Here is a 19477-nt window from a genome sequence, read left to right as displayed (position 1 = left end):
AATACTATGTTACTTAAATTTAAAATTGTTTTTTTTTTCCCTGTGGAGCTTTTCTCCCCAGGTCTCTGCTGAAAATGAGCCAAAATCTCAGTCAGACTAACCCAGGTAACAAATGCAAAATAAAATAAATAATAAATAAATAACAGACTCTACACTTGCAGCAGAAGTGTTCACCTTACATTGCATTCCTTTCAGCCTCAGGTATTCAAATAGTAAGGCCGTTGCAGTGAGGAATCTATACATTAGGACTCAGAATCATTTCCCCTTTAATCCATCTATAACCAAGACAGTATAGGCCCAATTAGTGCAGTCTAGCATTATAAAAATAATTATTAAGGCCTTCCACTATTGTTTTAAAAGAATTTTGCATTATATGTACCTTATTTTGCAAAATTTGAAACACATTTTATGATTGGGCTAAATTGTAACTGAATACCCCAAGTTATGCTTCATCATAGAAGTAATAACCTTTTTAGTCTCCAGAGTTTTACAGTTTTAAGTATCAGATAGATCATTCTGACCACCCTAGAATATACATCTGAAACAATGTCAAAGTCACACAAAAGATAAGTTTTGTCACGTATTCCATTTCCATGGAATATGTAATGCTTACTTTACTCACCAAGATTTTCTAAAAGAAATTATGTAACTTTGACTATTTCTTAGATCAGAATTTTTCTATTAGCATACTTGCAAAGGAGGTATATTTCATTTACTAATTAGTGTAATGGTTGCTGTGCAATATACATTAAAATTACGACATTAGATTAGTAAACTGCTCTGTTTATTCCTCACAGTTGTATTATTATGTATTTTTAAACTGAAGATGTTCTTCTTAATTCTGAAAGTACAAATGCCAGTATTAACTCATTAACTCCATTACTAGGCCCAACAAAACCAACCACCCAGGCTCCATCCTAGACTGGATCCTGGTATCTCACCCTAACAGAACCACAACATCTGGTGTCACTCCCGACCCATTAGGAAACCACCTCCCTGCCTTCACCCATAGAGCTACATCCTCTTCCTCATATTCCCACCAACTCTTACACACTCTTAACCTAACTAACTTTAACCCCTCTACCTTCTCTGACTCCCTTAAGTTCACTAACTGGAACCCACTAAAAACCCTACCTCTGAGTCTAGATGAAGCCGTTGACTTCTTCAACTCTACATTCCTAACTGTCCTAAACTCCCTAGCTCCAATGCGAACAAAAAGAGTTAAAGCCAAGACTTCCCCTTGGCTTACCAAAGAAACCAAGAAAATTATGCAACAAAGAGACAAATCTTGGAAAAGCTATCTCCATCATAAACAGCCTGTATTTTTACTTAAATACAAACAGCTGTGAAACCCAGCCAAAAAACAAGTCATTAAAGATAAAAAAAATCCTACTACAACCATTTAAAAATAAATCATGCAAAAAACCTCAAACAATTCTGGAACTCTATTAACTCCCTTCTCAAGCCTGGTACAACAAACAACCCTTGTCCTGATACTAGCAAATCTCACCAAGAAATTGCCAAATTATTCAACACCTTCTTCACCTTTTCTATTGGTGAGCTAACCAAAACCTTCCCCAACAACATCCCCCTACCCCCCCCTCTGCCCAAGCTTCCTCCCCCTCTCCTCCCACACTCTCTACTTTTGAACTTAAACCTGTATCCACCTACCTTATAAAAAAACTACTCTCCAAACTTAAACCTTGCACCAATGCCCCTGACAACATCCCCTCCTCCTTCTTAAAAATTGCCAGTATTGCTCTCCCTATCAGCATCCTGATAAATAGATCACTACTCAAGTCCTATGTACCCAAACTATGGCGTTCTGCTTTTATTCTTCCACTCCACAAGGGTGGAAAAAACTGTAACTTCTCCAACTTCTGCCCTATAGCCATCCTCTCACCCATCTCTAAACGTCTTGAAAAATGTATACACCTGCAGCTCATGCCATTCGTGACCAAACATCAGCTGCTCTCTCCTACCCAACACAGCTTCTGCCCTGGACACAATACCAACACAGCCCTTCTCTCCTTTTTACACTCTGTCAATTCAGCTCGAGATTCTGGTAACATAGTTTTGTCTGTTCTGCTAGATTTATCTAAAGCTTTCGATACCATCTCCCACACCCATCTACTAAACCATCTATCTAACCTCAACAGCTCCCCAAAAACTCTTTCCTGGTTCTCCAGTTATCTTACAGACAGGTCCCAAGCCATGAAATGGGGCCAAGCCTCCTCCACCTTCCTTCCCACCCCCACAGGAGTACCTCAAGGTTCCATACTTGGCCCTTTGCTATTTAACATCTTCATTAATGATTTCCACAAAGCAATTCCTAAAACCAAAATTGTCCAATACGCAGACGATTCTACTTTGATCTGCTGTGCCTCCAACCTAACAGAACTCCAGTCTCTAACTCAAACTGCCTTCTCAACCACTGAAAAATGGATGCACCAAAACCACCTCTTACTTAACGCTAACAAAAGTAAGATTCTTCTATTCACTCCCTCTAAATCCACTCCCACTGATAAAAACTCATTTCAAATTACCAGCCTTAACAACTCCATCAATGACACCGTTCCCTCCGCCAAACTCCTGGGGGTCACCATCGACGTACACTTAAAATTCAATACTTACATCCAACTTAATATCAAGAAAACCCGCATAAAACTTGGCCTACTGTACAGAAACAATCACTTCCTCTCTCCCTCTACTAGACATACTTTGCCCACCACATATCTCCTCCCATCTCTTTTGTACAGCACTCCACTGCTTACTAATCTATCTTCCACCCTCACCCTCACCTCCAAACTGGAAGTATGCTATAATAAAATCTCCAGATTCACCACCAAGGCAAAATCCTTCTCTCATCACTGCACCTCCCTACAAACTTTAAATTGGCTTGAACTCCCCAATAAACTTGACTTCCTCCAAATTATCTCAGCCCACAAATTATTTCAACCCACCAGCTGCCCCACACTATCTAATATTCTACAACCATATACCCCCCCTCAGACCCCTTAGATCTACTCACCAAAACCTTATTACCGTCCACAAACCCAAACACCCAGCTGGTCAGCTTCTACTCTACTTTTCCCTAGCTAAAAAATGGAATGCCCTGCCCTCTACACTGAGGACCTGTGACAACCTAAACACCTTCAAAGCACAACTTTATTCCTACCTGTTTCTTCACAGAAAATATAACTGCACTCTTCATCCCATACCTCCCAAGCTCCCCTCCTCCTTCTCTCCTGGCTAACCATACCTTTCTAATTTCTCTCATAGACCTAGATTATAAATGTAACTAATATCAACATCCAGCCTTTATGCTCTATGCCTCTCATCCTCCTGGACAATTCTTTAATATCTTAGTTGCTTTAGTGAATGATACATGTTTGACTGCAATTCTACCTGTTGTTTTTGTAATACTACCTATTGACTGTAATGCAAATCTTTTTAACTCATTATGTGATGCAACTTTGTATTGCTGAGTTTGTCTCCCTGGACCTCCACTGAAAACGGGCTGTTGAGCCCAGTGGACCTCCCCGGTCACCAAACTGGAATAAATAATATAAATATATATGTTGCTGTCTTCTACATTTGGTCACCCACAGTTCCAGCCCTGGTGTGCAAATTAAGAGCTACGCTTAACTGCAGGGACTGATTCAGCCTTTTGTAGAGCTTTCTCATTCAGCTCACATTTCTGAAATGGGCAGTTTGGGCTGATACTCTACACCTGTTGACTTTGGAATCTAATAGTATTGTAAGATGACAAGAATGACAGCACTATGGTCACTTACAGATGAGATCCTTCTCAACATGGATAAAGAAAACCTTTCAGGAGCTCTCTTCATTTATCACTTGGTGCTCCTTCACTCCATCCAATAAATCGGGACTAGTCCCAACACCATCACCTGGTTCCAACATTTCTTAAATAATAGATATTTCAGAGTCAAATTTAGGTCCATCCATATTGCTGCCAGCAGAGGAGTGCCCCAGGAATCCATACTCGCCCATCTTTTATTAAAATCTTTATTAACAAGCTGCCCTCTGATCTTCCTAACCTTTCTATTACCCTTTATGCAGACGACATGGTTATTCTTTGATCCAGTCCATAACATTCAACTATTTAAACTCAACTTCAGTCTGATCTTCATTCCCTTAATTCTTGGCTGAACAACAATAAGCTACTCCTAAACCCCTCCCAAACAAAAAGTATGATATCTGAACCTTACAACAGCTGAAAAAGACTCATAAAAATAAAACGTTGCTTAATAGAAAACATGCACATCTTTTAAATACTTAGGTTTATGGTTAGACCAAACACAATTTCCAAAGCCACAATGAAAACACCAGACAAAAGATCAGTTCTCTTTTATTCTGGTCCTGGAAAACATCTCCCTTTCTCTCCAGACCAGATACAGCTGCAATAGGCAAAGGAGTCCTCCTTGCTCTGCTTGAATAATGGGCTCCCCATCATAGCCACATCCTCTAAAAAAACTCATCCACTCTACAGACAGTTGAAAATAAAATCTGTCAATTCATTTCCAATTCCTCTCTTCAGGAACACTACTGTTTCAGTTTCTCTCCAAGGCCAAAAGGCTACCAGTCTCCTACAGATTTGAGCTATTCCTGGGGTCTCTTGTTTTCAAACTAATTCAACCAGGTGTTTTTCCATATCTTGCAGCAAAAGTCTATCATAAAACCACCCCCTACAACCTCCACAACCTCCCCCAATTAACTCCCTCACTCCAGATGCCCAAAACTAAGCTACATTGCATCAACCATTCCTTCTCCATTCTTGCACCCAAACTCGGACAGTCCCTCCCCCTTCACCTTAAAGAAGTCTTCCCTATGCCCACCTTTAGAAATCAATTCAAAAGACACCTTCATCAAAGATCTGACTGTTAGTGTTTTTCCACTGGACAAATAACCTAACTCCCTCCTCACCTGCATCATTTGTACTTTGATCCTCTGTTCTCAGCTACTGCTTCCCTCTCATACTTACTACTAAATATTGTATCACTTCTCTATGGGATTATCTACCTTTACAGATTGCACTGCATTTGTGAATTTGTTTGAATTTCTTTTTTTCTGACTCTACACCCAGGCTGTTCCTGCAAATGGTCTATAATGATCAGTGTTCTACCCTGATAAACAAACTAAAATAAATATAAATAAAATAATGGCACCCATCTGTGTTTGTTTATTTGCTTACCTGTGTTTTATTGCTATTTATATCTAGGTGGTCTAGTAGGTTAAATGTGTTGACTCTACAGAGGTGCTTTATGAATCAGCACTAAAGGTTAACAAAAAGATAAAGTCAGTATTTAAGTCAGTGATATAAATATAATGCAAACTTTTGTAAAGTTGAAAGAAAAATGAAGCAACTTGTTCAGAAAAATGATCAGTTTACAAGGGTTTTACAGTAAAAAATATTATAACATAGTTAATTACAAATCTGTCTAGTCTGCACAATAAATTAGGCTGTCTGCTTATACCTTTCCTACAATGCTATCTCCCAAATAACTTACTGGAAGTATTTCTCCGTTAGAGAAACCAACATTTTTATGATGCACCAAATTCTGCTAAAAATGAACATAGTGAAGCATTCCCATTTCCGTGGTAGATCTATGCATTCCGTGGCATGAGTTATTCATTGTATTCCTTAGCTAATGCCAACTTAGCACTTTAAAACTTTTACATTACTTTTTTACACAAAACAACAGCCTTTATTCTGTTTTAAATGACAGGGTATTAGGGATTGTAATGATTAATCAAAAACAATGTACACTGCAGTGCAAGGCATAGCACATAAAACATCTAAATCACACAACAACTCGAGTTCAATAACTTATCACAAAAACACTGCACACCTACAAAAGCATTATTTTTGCACATATGTTGAGTACTGTGCCCCCAGTACCACACATTTCCACATATACAAACTCAGAATTCATACAAACATGGAAAAAATGCCTCTTCCATTTTTTTTCGAAGTCGTGCAACCTTTGAGAAACCATAACACCAGAAATCTTGAAACCATATAGGAAGGATTATTTGTGTCAACAAACCACGAGATGGCAAACTATGGGAAAATGATCAATAGTTAATAGCATAAAATCTAGTCTACAAGATGAAGAGAACACAGATGGTATTGATTTAATAGGATATTGGATTTTATTATAGCACTTGAGGTGACAACACAACTACAATGATGTTATCTCCAGAAAATTAACATATGATACAGTGGACACCACAGACTATACTGCAAATGAAGATAAAAACATCAAAGAGATTGTCTTCAGACATGGAAAGCAAGAAAACTGCTGACTGTTGCTGTGAGTGAAAGGAAAACTCAGACTGCATTTAACAAGTTCTCTTATTTAACATTTTAGGTGAATATTTGTTGAAAGGACTTCCAGAAGGTGTTCAGCTGATTCTGTAGATCTTCAGCATAAGGGTTTAGCTTCTTCTGCAGATCCTCAGCATAAGGAGCAAGATTTTGGCGAAGGCCTTGTACTTTTTGGGTCAGACTGGAGTGCAGTTGCTCAGCGTAAGGGTTAAGATTCTGCTGAAATTCCTGAATTCTCTCATTCAGTGTGCTGCGGAAATTGTCAACATAGGGTGCTAGTTTTTGGTGGAAGGTTTCAAGATTCTGGTTCATTTTTACCTTGAATTCCTCAGATTTGGCACTCAGGATCTGGCGCAGATTGTCTGTGTTCAGATCAATTTTTTCACGAAGTCCATCAGCATAAGGAAGAATACTCTGATGCAGCTCTTCCAAGTTCTGACGAATCTTCTCATTAAATTCATCAGCATAAGGTAGAAGTTTTTGATTCACATCCTGCACATCTTGTGAGATCTTCTGCCGAAGTGCATCAGCATCTTGGCGGAGCTTATCTACTAGTTCCTGAGCCAAAGGTTTCACTTTTCCATGTAGCTCCACAGCGTAATCGTTAGCATTGCTGATGCGGTCAACAATCATTCCACTAGGAAATAAAACAAAGTCACCATTAAATACAGTAAAGCACCAACAAAACTACCACCTAGAAAATTGAAACAATCAAGTAGGAACATCTAGGGAGCAGATACTGTTGTTTACCTTTTCATTTTTCAAAGCTGAGTATAAAACATTAAATTTTCTTTATCAGATTCTCATACTGCAGTGAATGATTTCAAAATATCCTGTTTTTTCTACAATTAAGTAGAAAATAATCTCTTCATTTTTATATGTCCTGCAGATGTTTTACACACTACTATCTTGCGTGTACTTGCATCCCCACCATAAAGAAATTTATGAGGACAATGTTAGTTGATATGCTTTTTGAGTTCATTATCCTTCTACGTTGTCTCTGACACTGCACCTCCATACTGTAGTGAAATTGTTATTGCTCTGTGATAATTTAATTTGACAGTTATTTTAAGTTAACAAGGCCAGTTATAGTTTAGAACTGCTGTTATCCCCAACACATTAAAACAGTAAAGTAGTAACACATTACAATCAAATGTCTGCTCTTACTTATTTCACCATATAGTGAATTCTTTACACCACAAATACTTGATCAGTAAAAAATAAACTCTATCCATAAGATGTAATACCTTATAAATTACCTGATTTCTTGCTTAAATGTAATTATCAATGAAAACCGATGTACATTAAAAACTGAGAGAGTGTTTGAACTATGAAAACAAGTTGAGCTCCTGTATGGGATCTGGGTACTCTTGTTGATAATTTCTTATCATTTGACCATTATGTCTCCACAGTAGTTCAGAAAGCCTTTTATTTGCACATCTAATTTCCAAAGGCATCTCCACTAGATCCAAAGAAGTCTTAATTCCCTTTTACTTATAAGACCCATTACTGAATATAATGCACCTTTTGGTATGATATTAAACATATCACACAACTTGACAGGCATTAGAGATTCATAACTAAAAGGATCAGTGGCCTCAAAAATCTTAGTTATCAGAAGAGACTGGTAGCCCTTTCTCTGTACTCGTCTCTTATAAACTCCTCTGTTGAGATCTATATCTAACCTTTCTTTTGTGCCATGAAAGATACAACCCTATTTCATCTTCAATTCCTTTGCAAAACTATTGGTACATCAAATACCTGGTTAAAGGAACTAAACCTTTATCAGCAGATAAATAATACCCATTGGCATGGCAGATTTGTATTTCAAGGTACTCCTCTATTTTGGAACAAACTTCCATTACATGTCAGGCAGAGTAGCACCCTTGCCACCTTCAAGATAAACCTAGATAATTGGATGGGCAGCCTCAAATTTTCTCCCAGTCTATCCTGCCTTGCCCTCCTTGAACTTGAGGGAAATTCTGATTTTCTTTTTTTTTTTTTTTTTTTTTTGGTTAGTCTTGAAATGATCTGCAGACTAATTATCTAGTACTTACCTATGATGCAAAAAGTGGCACATAAGCAAGGTATCCAGCTCTGTTACCAAACGTCCAGGCTTAGGAATGGATAACAGACATGGTGAATATTCATTCAAGAAAGGCAAGGACCATAACTGTCAAGTGTACAGACTTTTGCAAACTGTCCAAATTTTTGCCTCATATCTTTGGTCTTTTTCTCATAAAATTGTGGTTTTCTGGCAAACCAGTGAAGGTTGAAGTCAGAAAATAATGATAGACATTTGAGCTTCAGACTTCATACCTTTCAGAAAATTTAGGCTGATGCAAAACCTGTTATTCTAGCAACTTTCTAAGTTTGTAAGAGCAATATTTATTTTTGGACCTTTATCCCCCCATTATTTATGACTTTGTCCAGATATTGCTCTAAGAGGTTGAGAGGTATGGTAAGGACTGAGCTCAGAGTCAAAATGCTCCTTTTCTAAACCTGGAGGATGGTGATGGCTACATCTGGTACAGAAGCACCTTTTGCTGGAAGCTGGTTGTACTGCTCAGTATAGCACTTTGGGGAAGACAGATGTACAGATACAAATGCATAACTGCATGCTATCTTATGGAGAGAGGAAAAAGTGGTAGAAGAATTGCTCCAATCCCTAAAAGGCATCTCAAAATGATGCTAAGCATGGCATTCCGTGTTCTCTTGTCCCATGCTCCAAAATCCATTTCAAGCAATGCCAGATGCCCAGACAAGCAGCAAAGCTATGTAGAGATGGATAATCAAGTACACAACTGACTTGAGAGCTACAGAGGTTAGCAGCATTGTAGGAGGTTACTGGGGAATCATTTATCCAGAAATAACCTCTTAGGAGTCGTGTGTGTGTGTGTGTGTGTGTGTGTGTGTGTGTGTGTGTGTGTGTGTGTGTGTGCGTGCAATACATATATATATATATATATATATATATATATATATATATATATATATATATATATATATATATATGCATATCACACACACAGCTATAGAGACATGATTATATCCCTAAATATATAATACTACAACAATGTTTACACGTTGAAACTAAATAATCCCAAAAATAAAAAAAAAATATTGAAACTGTATTGAGTGAAAAAGGAAGGCAAATGCTTTTGTTTTGCGATTGGCAAATTAAAATACTACAGTACCTTCAGACATGCTATGTCTACATAATGATGCTTTTAGGGGGAAGTCTTTTTATAAGTTAGTGTGCAGGGTTGGGGTGAGGGACAGCAGCAGGATTAGGTTTAAAACACATTTCCCTAAAAGTACCACTACACATGATACTCATGCACTTCACAATATACGGACACTTCACATAAACAGATGCACACATCTATCGCCTTACCTAGTCATTACTCTAACCCTAACCCACAAACACCTGTACACACTCTTACCCCTAATGCCAACACTTTTGGTATAGCAACCAAAATACTCCTTCTCTTTACCCCCAAACAAGACTAAGAACTGAGCCAGGCAGCAAAAAAGAGGCTGAAACAAACTGTCAACAATCTACTTTATTACAAAGTGCTTTTGTCATCAGAATAAAAATATACTTTTGGTATATCCTAAAGTTTCAGCATTAGGGGAAAAAACTCGTTAACACAGCTACACTTCACACAACATAAGAAAAGTCAATGCTCCTAGCAGTGACATTTCTGGCAGCTAAACACAACTTCCCCTTGATCAAAACAAAACATCACAAAACAGTACATCAGTTAACTTTGTCAATAAAATCAGATTCAACAAAGTCAATTGCAGCTTTCTCTCTCTCTTTATATATATATATATATATATACATATATATATATATATATATATATATATATATATATATATATATATAAAACATTTTTTTTAAATGTAGGTGTACATTTCATTAAAACGTTGATATTGACAATTAATGTAGGATGAAAAGGAACTATTTTTCACAACCAAACCACACACATTTTCTTGTACTCTACCTGTTACCTCAAAGTCTAATGTAGAACTTTTTGAAAAAAATAAATATTTTAAACAGGTCTACTGGATCATTTCTTAACTGTTCTTTTAATCCATACGTGTTATTTGATCACTTTTATAAGTTGTCAGAAAAAAAATGAGTGTTTATCAAGGTTCTCAATCAAAAATCAAAGAAGCTATTTTTCACAACCAAACCAAAAAATGTTTCTTACAATATATCTGTTTTGTCAGCCTAATGTAGAACTTTTTGAAAAAAAAAATATTTTAAACAGATCTGCAAGATAATTGACATGAAAGATATTCCCTTTGTTGAGCATTTGTTTATCTTCATTATCATGTGTTATGATGTTCAACAAGAAAGTTATAACTGCAGTGAACCGTGTTTTGTCAGTCGTGAGCAATCATGTTAAATGTACGTACAATATATTACATTTTAAATGTAATCAGCTATAAAATGAATTTAAAAAACATCCATCACCTATCAATGTTAGGCATCATCCTGAGTTTGTTTGAGTTATACTGCCTCATGTATTTATGTAAAGAAGTTTAAATGCACACATGATCCATTTTTAAAAATAATTATAAAATATTGATGTCCTAGCACATTATATGCTTTATACAATTGTGCGTTTTCATGTAATATCGAATACAGAGCTCACAGTCTTATTTTAACAGTTTTAAACATGCAACATGCTCCGTCACTGTAAGTGCAACATACAAGATTTAATTTAGACAAATTCATTAATTCTGACAAGTGATTAACATGTCACAATCTAAAACATATACATTCTAATCCTAAATTCCAAAAGTACTTTTATATACCCTTCCTTTACTGATTCAGCAGTGTTATAACAAAATAGCCAAAGCTGCAGTAAACTATGACAACAGAACACACCACTGCCCAGCTGTCAGAAAATTAAACTGATTAAAACTACCACATCACCTACCTTTCTCTCTCATCTAACTACAATCCATAGACTTCTCTATCAACTCCTTTTCCAAACCTGCCAAGCCCTTAACAATTTAATACATTTCTCCCCAACAGAATGTTATGCTTTATAGAAAAATCACTATGCTTATAACCAAATCATTTAATACTGCAGGTGACTATATTCAAGTAATGTAGCTAGACTGTGGAACCACTAGCTGAAATCCATTTAGAATGCAAACTGCTTTAAAACAGAGCTAAAACTTATCCGCTCCCGTACATCTCCAGGAAAATGCCACTGTTATCTCCAGCTGGCCATACCGTCAAACCATTTCTCTTCTTTCAGAATTCTACACCCCATAACCAGTCTTCACCTATACCTGGATAGTTTTAATAGCATACCCCAGCTATATTCATTATTTTGTGACACTGCTCATCCCCATCTCCATACTTTTAATATAAAACGTATTATAGACATATATATAATTGTCTTTGAATCTTGTTTATACCCCACCTCTCAACTACAATATCAGCATTTTCTGCCCAACCTGATTCTTTCCCTAACCTCAATTTCTTTAAATTTTCTAAGCCCTAACTTCTATTAGCTATCTGACAAATCCAGTAATCTATCTCTTCAAATGGTGAGTGTTCAACATCTGCTAATGTATCTGCTAAAGTATCTTGTATACTGCAATAGCAGTCTTTGCTTTATATGAATGTAAATTAACTATCAAATGCATGCGCAATTGTTCATGTATATTATTTAATGTCTGTTCATGTGTAGTACTGAATGTATATTTAAAAATGGTTGTAATATGTTGGAGCATTTCCTCCTGGGCCTCTGCTGAAAATAATTTTTTCACTAAACCTTGTTGGACAAACCCAGCAAATAAAAGCAAAATAAAATAAAAAATAAAACAAAATTCAGACTCTGTATAACTGTAAGAGAACTTAGGTTAAGCAAATCAGCTTGCAATGCTCATTATTAAATTTACATATAAGTATCAAAATGAAAAGGAAAACAAAATCTGTGGACTGCAAACTAATATGTAAAAATAGTCATCTACCCTGTCATAGGTTTATAGGTTCATAGATAGATACTGGGCTATTGGCCTATGGGCCTAAGTAAGCCTAGCCAACAAGGTTCCCTGGCTTACGCCACCCAAGAAAGTTAATTTACTGTGCCCCTGTCGAGCAGAGCCACAGAAGTGATCCCCAGGGTGTATTTCCTATTTCCCATCCACTCATCAAGATTTTTCCTGAAGAGTGCTAATGAGGAACTTTGCTTGACATAGATGGGTTGCTTGTTCCAGAGTATAGGAAGTCTCTGGGACAGGAATCTATCTCCCCAGCATGTCCTGTTTAAAGTGGTAACAAGGTTTAGGTCCCTAAGAGCATGTAGCTCGGAGGGATTGGGATTTCTTTAGGTATAGCATCTCCAACAGCTCTGGGTTTAACATAGCTTTATATGTTAGGCAGAGATCTCCTCGGAGTAGATTATATGCTACAGAGTAAATATGGAGTTTTTTGAGATGGTCAGTGTAGGGCATCTGTTTGAGGCCAGTAATCCTCTTTGTGAGGTACTTCTGTGGCCTTTCCAGCTGCTGCAGATGTCTTGTGAGGTACATTCCAAAAGGGGCATTGTACTCTATAATGGGTCTAATGAGTGCTGAGTATAGGGGAATAATGACCTCTTTTTTCCTGGATGAGAACCCTTTTGTGATGAGGTGTGCCACATAGAAGGATTTCCTGAATACTGTGGCGATGTGATTATCAAAGGAGAGACTAATGTCCACCTGGGTCCCAAGGTCTCTTATCACACATTCGGCATTAAGTAGACTGCCGTTTATGTGGTAGTTCATGGGTACAGAGTTTTTACTAAAGGGGGATGACAATGCACTTTTTGGAATTGAGCTTGAGGCCATGCCTCTGACACCAGGCATCTGTCTTAGTGAGGCCCTTCTGTAGGATGTCCACATCATTTGGGGACTCGACTATGGCTCCTAGTTTGCAGTCATCTGTGAATTTCATTAGCCAGAGGCCTTTTGTATTAGCCTATACTTCAGAGAAGTAGATACCAAACAGGAGAGGTCTCAGGACTGAACACTGTGGTACTCCACTTGTCACTGGTTTGAAGTCAGATTTGGAGTCTGCAACTTTTACAGTGTGGGTTCTGTCAGTGAGACAGTTGGCAACCCATCTTGTGACATAGGGATTTATAGCTAGTTTAGTGAGTTTAGCTATAATTCCAGAATGGGGGATGGTGTTGAAAGCCTTGGCGAGGTTAAGATAGGCTGTGTGAACCAACTTACCCTCGTCCACGGCTTTGGTGACTGCCTCAAAGAAGTCGATCAGGTTCAGAAGGCATGATCTGCCTTTCACAAACCCTAACTAGGTGGGATCCAGAGTTTGAAGGTTACTAATGTCTTTGTTTATGAGTTCCATGATGATACATTCCATGGCCTTGCAGACCAGGCTCATCAGGCTAATAGGGCAATAGTTCCCAGGATCAGTGGTGGCTCCCCCTTTGTGGAGTGGGATAAATGTTGATGTGCGCCATTCAGTGGGCACAAAGCCTGACGTGAGACTATGATTGAACATGGTGCTTAGGTGGGGAGCCAGTTTGTTCTGAAGTGTAAAACGCAGTCTGGGATGTTGTCCGGTCCCATGGATGCTGTGTTTTTGGTTTTAGAGAGTGCAGCTTTTACCTGCATAGATGTGATTAAAGGGACTCTGCATTCTTCCTGTATAGATATGGGCCCTTTAGGGGGTGAGAGGGAGGGTAACGTTAGTACTGAACCTATCTGCCACGATGTTGGCAATATCAGTTGGTTCTGTAATTTGCATGCCGTTGTGCTGTAACTCAGAGCAGATCTGGGTGCTGCCATTGACATTCTTGACATAGCTATAGAATGCTTTGTGGTTGCCCTTAGAATCAGTGGTGATTTTGTTTTTGTAGCTAGCTTTGGAGGATCTTATAATGGATTTCAGCTTCTTACTGAGGCTGACCAAGGAGCTCCTCCACTCATGGGATTTTCCTCTCTTTTGCAATAGTTTCTTCCTTCTGTTGTACAGTTTGTTTATGGCAGGGGACCATCAGATTGGCTTCCTTTTTTGGAGGATAGCATCTTGGTTCTGCTTAGGATAGCACGATCCATGCACTCGTGTGAGTGCTTACAGAGAGCATTTGTGTAGGATTCAGCAATCGTAACTGTATTGTCTATCTGCATGGGTGTCATGAAGTTCGCCACTTCTGTCTTAAGAAGCATGAAGTTGGCTTTGAAGAAATTTTTTACCATAGTTTCCTTAATGGTGGGTGGGGGCAGGATGCTTAATATGGCACTTTCAAACATACACTGTAAATAAAAAAAAACAAGAAGAATGATCATCAAATTCTGAAACTCATTATTACTAGACTTTTCTACAGTTGGCAAGTTCCTCTTCCCACTAAGATCAGATGCTTGAGTCACAGGACACTTTGCATCAAAACACTGGTGACATGTTGCCATTGAAAATCAAAGACAGTGGGGATTCTATGTAGGAATGTGCTGTGATTTCTTTGTTTTTGGAGATTTCTCCCTTCTTGTGTTTCTGCATCTGCAAAGCTGATATAAACAAATCTGAGGGGATGGGAGTTTGTCTCCCATATTGGGGGGGGGGCAGAGGGGACCCCCTGTGGTGCACTCCCCACAAACTTGCTACTTACATATGCTAACTTTGAGATCTCTGCACCTCAGGGTAGGATCAATACTCCAAGACACTGAAGCCTCAGACTTGGTATGTACTTCCTCATATTTACACTTGCAGTCCTACTATTCCACTATGCATTATTACTGTCTAATCACATTTACAGTAACAGGTATCATGCAAGAGATACCCACCATTACCTGTTATACTTCATATATAACATACCTCCCTATTGTTATGCTATTTTTAAATATACAGCCCAGACCAGTGAAGAATCTCATTCTGACTCTTCCATATAGAATTCTGAACTTGTTGCAAGCCATTCAACAAGTGGTGGGGTTCTGTCACCCCAAAATTGTTAATAATAAGAAGGGCAATCATACAGTTTGCAATAGCAAATTACATCCACAACAGCACTATTTTGGCAAAGGATTAGTATGAAACCCGGATCCTCCAGATCTTGAGCCACAAGTAAGAAGTAAGTTGATTAGGCTTGTCATATTTAAGACAGTGATCATTTGTGGCTAACTATATTAAAAAGCTGTAGCACAGCTCATGCCAACATCTGTTTTTAACATAATTTCTAGTCTAGCGGACATACATTGTACTAAATATGGTTTCCAAACTAATATTGGTAAGTATTTATTTATTTCATTTGTTAGAGACCCAGGGAGAAAAGCTCCAAGAAGGTTTTATATATATATATATATATATATATATATATATATATATATATATGGATATATATATATATATTTTTTACATTTGGTGTATAACAAATATTAGAAAATAATAGTACATAAAAAACACATACAAATAGAACTTCAAGTTACAAGATTCTTAACATGGTGTCTATAAAGTAAACATATTAAATGAACAGTTTTACCATACATTTTTTTGTGATAAGTTATGTTCTAAGTGTAAGAAGGCTTTAAATAGCCAGGAGTAACAACCTCAGATCATCAGCAGATTATTGTTGATTTGCAATACTGGTCATTATTTTGATACAATATGCACAGATCAGTATAATGAGTGTATGTGTGTGTGTGTGTGGCAAATTAGCTTTAAAATGAGATGCCTTCTCATAACTTAATAAAGAAACTGTATACACACAATACCTGTTGCAGCACTGCAGAGAATAAATGGTCAGCCAGATAACTTTAAAAAAAAAGATTCTTTTTGTGGATTTTAAGCGCTTTCGTTCCAACTGTTTATACGGAACTTCTTCAGGACTTACAAAACCATACTAACATAACTTAAATACTGTCAAAAAGCAATTAAAAACAGTCACATGAATTTAATTAATCCATTACAGATCTTCAAAGTGTTTTAATTTTAAAACAGGATTTAAAGAGCAAGTTTCATTCAGCCCAGGGTAGGTAGTTGTGTTTAACCTCTACTGCTACTGTAATTCACATAGGTTCAAATGTACATCAACAATTCTAACCTAGGGATCCTTCTTGACTTGATCAATCACTAAGAAAACTAATTTATGTGTGTTAAATAAGACAATGTGTTTATATAAAGCACTGGTAGTCTTATTCTTTCAAATATCTAAAATGTGTTCATATATGCACATTTAAACTTCCTTGAAGTTTTACCCACATAATAAGCTGGGCAAAACAAGCATTGAGCCAAAATAGACCACATTTTTAGTTTCACAATTGTAATACCCATTGATAGAATACATCAACTTCCATTGATAGAACAACACATCCCAACCCTCTGGAAAATTTCACACACAATACCTCTACATAAGTATGGTAACTCAACTGAACTGTCTAATTACCGGCCAATCACCATACTGTCCTCCTGTCAAAAATTGTAGAGAAATGCAATCATTCCCAAATCCTCAAATATCTCCTAACTAATAATCTCCTGGCCAACATACAACACAGCTTCCTACCCAGTCATAGTATAACCACAGCCCTTATCAGTTTTTCGAACATTGTAAATCAATATAGGAACAATGGCAACCTGGTCTCCTCTCTCTCTCTCGATCTGTCCAAGGCATTCAATACCATCTCCCACCCCAAGCTCCTAACTGCACTTGCTAAACTCAGTCTAAGTAGCTCCACTGTATTATGGTTCGAAAACTCTCTCTCTCTAACCACCAACAAGCCATAAAATGGCAAAACTACCTAGCTCCTCTCCTCCCAGTAACCTTGGGTGTTCCACAGGGATCCATCCTTGGACCCCATCTCTTCACAATATTTACCAAGGGCCTTCACAAAGTCGCACATCATGCCGATCTGGTTCAGTATGCTGACAACTCCACACTAATCTGCTCTGCCCCCACTTTCCAACTACTACAGAAAATTACCCAATAATCCTTTACCACCATAGAAGCATGGTTATCCGACTCGCAACTAATATTTAACCCACCCAAAAAAAAAATGCAACTAATGCTATTTCATCCCTCAAAAGTCACAGAACCCATCCCCCATTTAAAATAATCTCATCAGACAACACTACCATCTCACCAGTCTCGCAAACCAAGCTGTTAGGTGTTATTACAGACAACATGAAATTCGACAAACATATAGCACAAACTATAACTAAAGTCCATAAAACACTCAACACCCTCTACAGATGCAAAACCTACCTCACCAATAACAGTAGAGCCACCATAACAAAATCCCACCTACTCTCCACACAACTCTGTGTTTCTCCCATAATAACTAACCTAAACAAAAGAGACTTAAACAAATTAACCATCTGTTATAACAAAATAGCTAAACTTGCTACTGACTCAGCTTTCAGGTTCCACCTCTGTTTAGCCTTGAAACAACTATTCTGGCTAGAACTACCAAACTCACTCGCTTACAATCATCTCACATTAGCTCACAAGATCCTATACCACCCCAATAAAACTCCAGCCCATAAGGCCTACTTAACCACTATACTAATAACTGTTCCCTAAGATCCACCAACAAAGAATTAGTTGAAATATCCAAAAGCAAGAATAGTTCAGATGGCTCCCTGTACTCTAGTGCCATTGCAAAAATATGGAACACCCTTCCTCTAGATATCTGGATCCTAGATAATAAACATAACTTTAAAATCCTCCTCTGGTCCTACCTAACCAGCTCATTGCAATGTAATTGCTAAGACCCAGGTTAACCCCCCCCCCACTAGATACAATATCATAATGTATATTAGTGGCCTCATAAAAAGCTTCTGCACCTACTCCATACATACATATAGATACATACCATAAATGGTCTTTTTATCAAGTTCTTTATTTATCTAAGTCATACCGAAGGGAGAAGGGCCCATGCCCTCCTTACTATCTTATCTCCTTAAGAAGCTAAAGGTTTATTTTATTTTCTCCTACTCTTCATCCTATCTCCTAGAAAGAATTTCTGTCTTAATTCTAAATGTAATTTTCTTATGCATAATTGTGTATGTACATTTAGTGCCAATCTTATACTGTAAGATACTCTATTGTTATTCCCTATGTACAGTTTTGCAAATATATGGAACTACTTCTGTACTGTTACTATTGTACGGTTTTGGAGCTTTTCTCTCCGGGCCTACACTGAAAATGGGCAGCCTGCCCAGTTGGACACTCCTGGAAAACAAATGTAAAATAAATAAAATAAATAACTGGAAGCAAGCTGCTAAAACAGAGAGATATACTACAACCATATCTGCTACATGAAGTTCAGGCACACTGTTTGTCATTCTCCTGCACCCAAAGTGGTGATGATGACCAAATAATATAAGGGTAGGATGCAATCACTGTGCTCATTTTTCCAAAAGCTGCCTGTGATTCCTTGCACAGGGCACAATACCACAAAGTGTGGGTCCGATAGTGCTGCAGTTTAAAACTTGTGAAAGAATGTCTATAGGTTGAAATGAAGGGTAGTTTTCATACTCTCTGATTATGGTGCACTGAGCTATGCCAAATGTCGGACAAATGACAGAAACAGACAGACAGACTCACAGGCTCGCAGATCATTCAAGATTTCAATGCATTATTCCCCATTAACTTTAGAAATGCAATGACTGAAAGTGAATGTTTTCTTACTTGAACTCTTTGCCCAGTTCTGAGTGTTTGATCATTGAAATGGTGTCTTCAGTTGTTTGAGTTGCTCGTGCAACATAGTCCCAAAAGGCATCCTTCATTTCCTCCAGTTTGGTTTTGTGTTGCTCATGCCAGTTTAAGAAGGAAGCCTGGGAGACTATGGAAAGAAACTAGTGTCAGAACTTGCAGTGTCTTCAGGAATTATGACAAATAATTATTAGATGAAGGTGGGTTTGTAAACCATCTTCAATAACACAGTTTCATAATCTTCTAAACAGCAGGTTCACAGTTCATTTGAGGTTACCATTTTGTACATATGCACACCATTAGTCTAAGCTTACACATCAATCTATCTAATAAAACTGTCCCTTCTTGTTTTAACTTTCTTGTCACAGCACTATTTTTTGCAGTGCTCTTCTCCATAATCTCACTTTATTTTTTAGTTTTCTCACTACATACTTGTCAATAA

The 19477-nt window shown here is 37.6% G+C and overlaps 1 protein-coding gene across 1 annotated transcript; it reads right to left on the bottom strand.

Moving 5' to 3' along the window:
• Positions 1-6154: 6154 nt before the first annotated feature.
• On the bottom strand, positions 6155-19189 carry LOC122808077 (apolipoprotein A-IV-like). The gene is made up of 2 exons (XM_044079051.1): positions 19012-19189; positions 6155-6989 (listed from the first exon to the last, which is right to left on the bottom strand). The coding sequence occupies exons 1-2, from the start codon at positions 19107-19109 to the stop codon at positions 6392-6394; spliced, it is 696 nt and encodes a 231-aa protein (XP_043934986.1). The 5' UTR covers positions 19110-19189; the 3' UTR covers positions 6155-6391.
• Positions 19190-19477: the final 288 nt, after the last annotated feature.

Source organism: Protopterus annectens, chromosome 8.part0, assembly GCF_019279795.1.
Source record: "Protopterus annectens isolate FY-2018-M chromosome 8.part0, PAN1.0, whole genome shotgun sequence".
Lineage (NCBI taxonomy): Eukaryota > Metazoa > Chordata > Ceratodontiformes > Protopteridae > Protopterus > Protopterus annectens.
The sequence above is the reverse complement of the archived record's forward strand: the minus strand, read 5'-3'. Positions and strand labels throughout refer to the sequence as shown.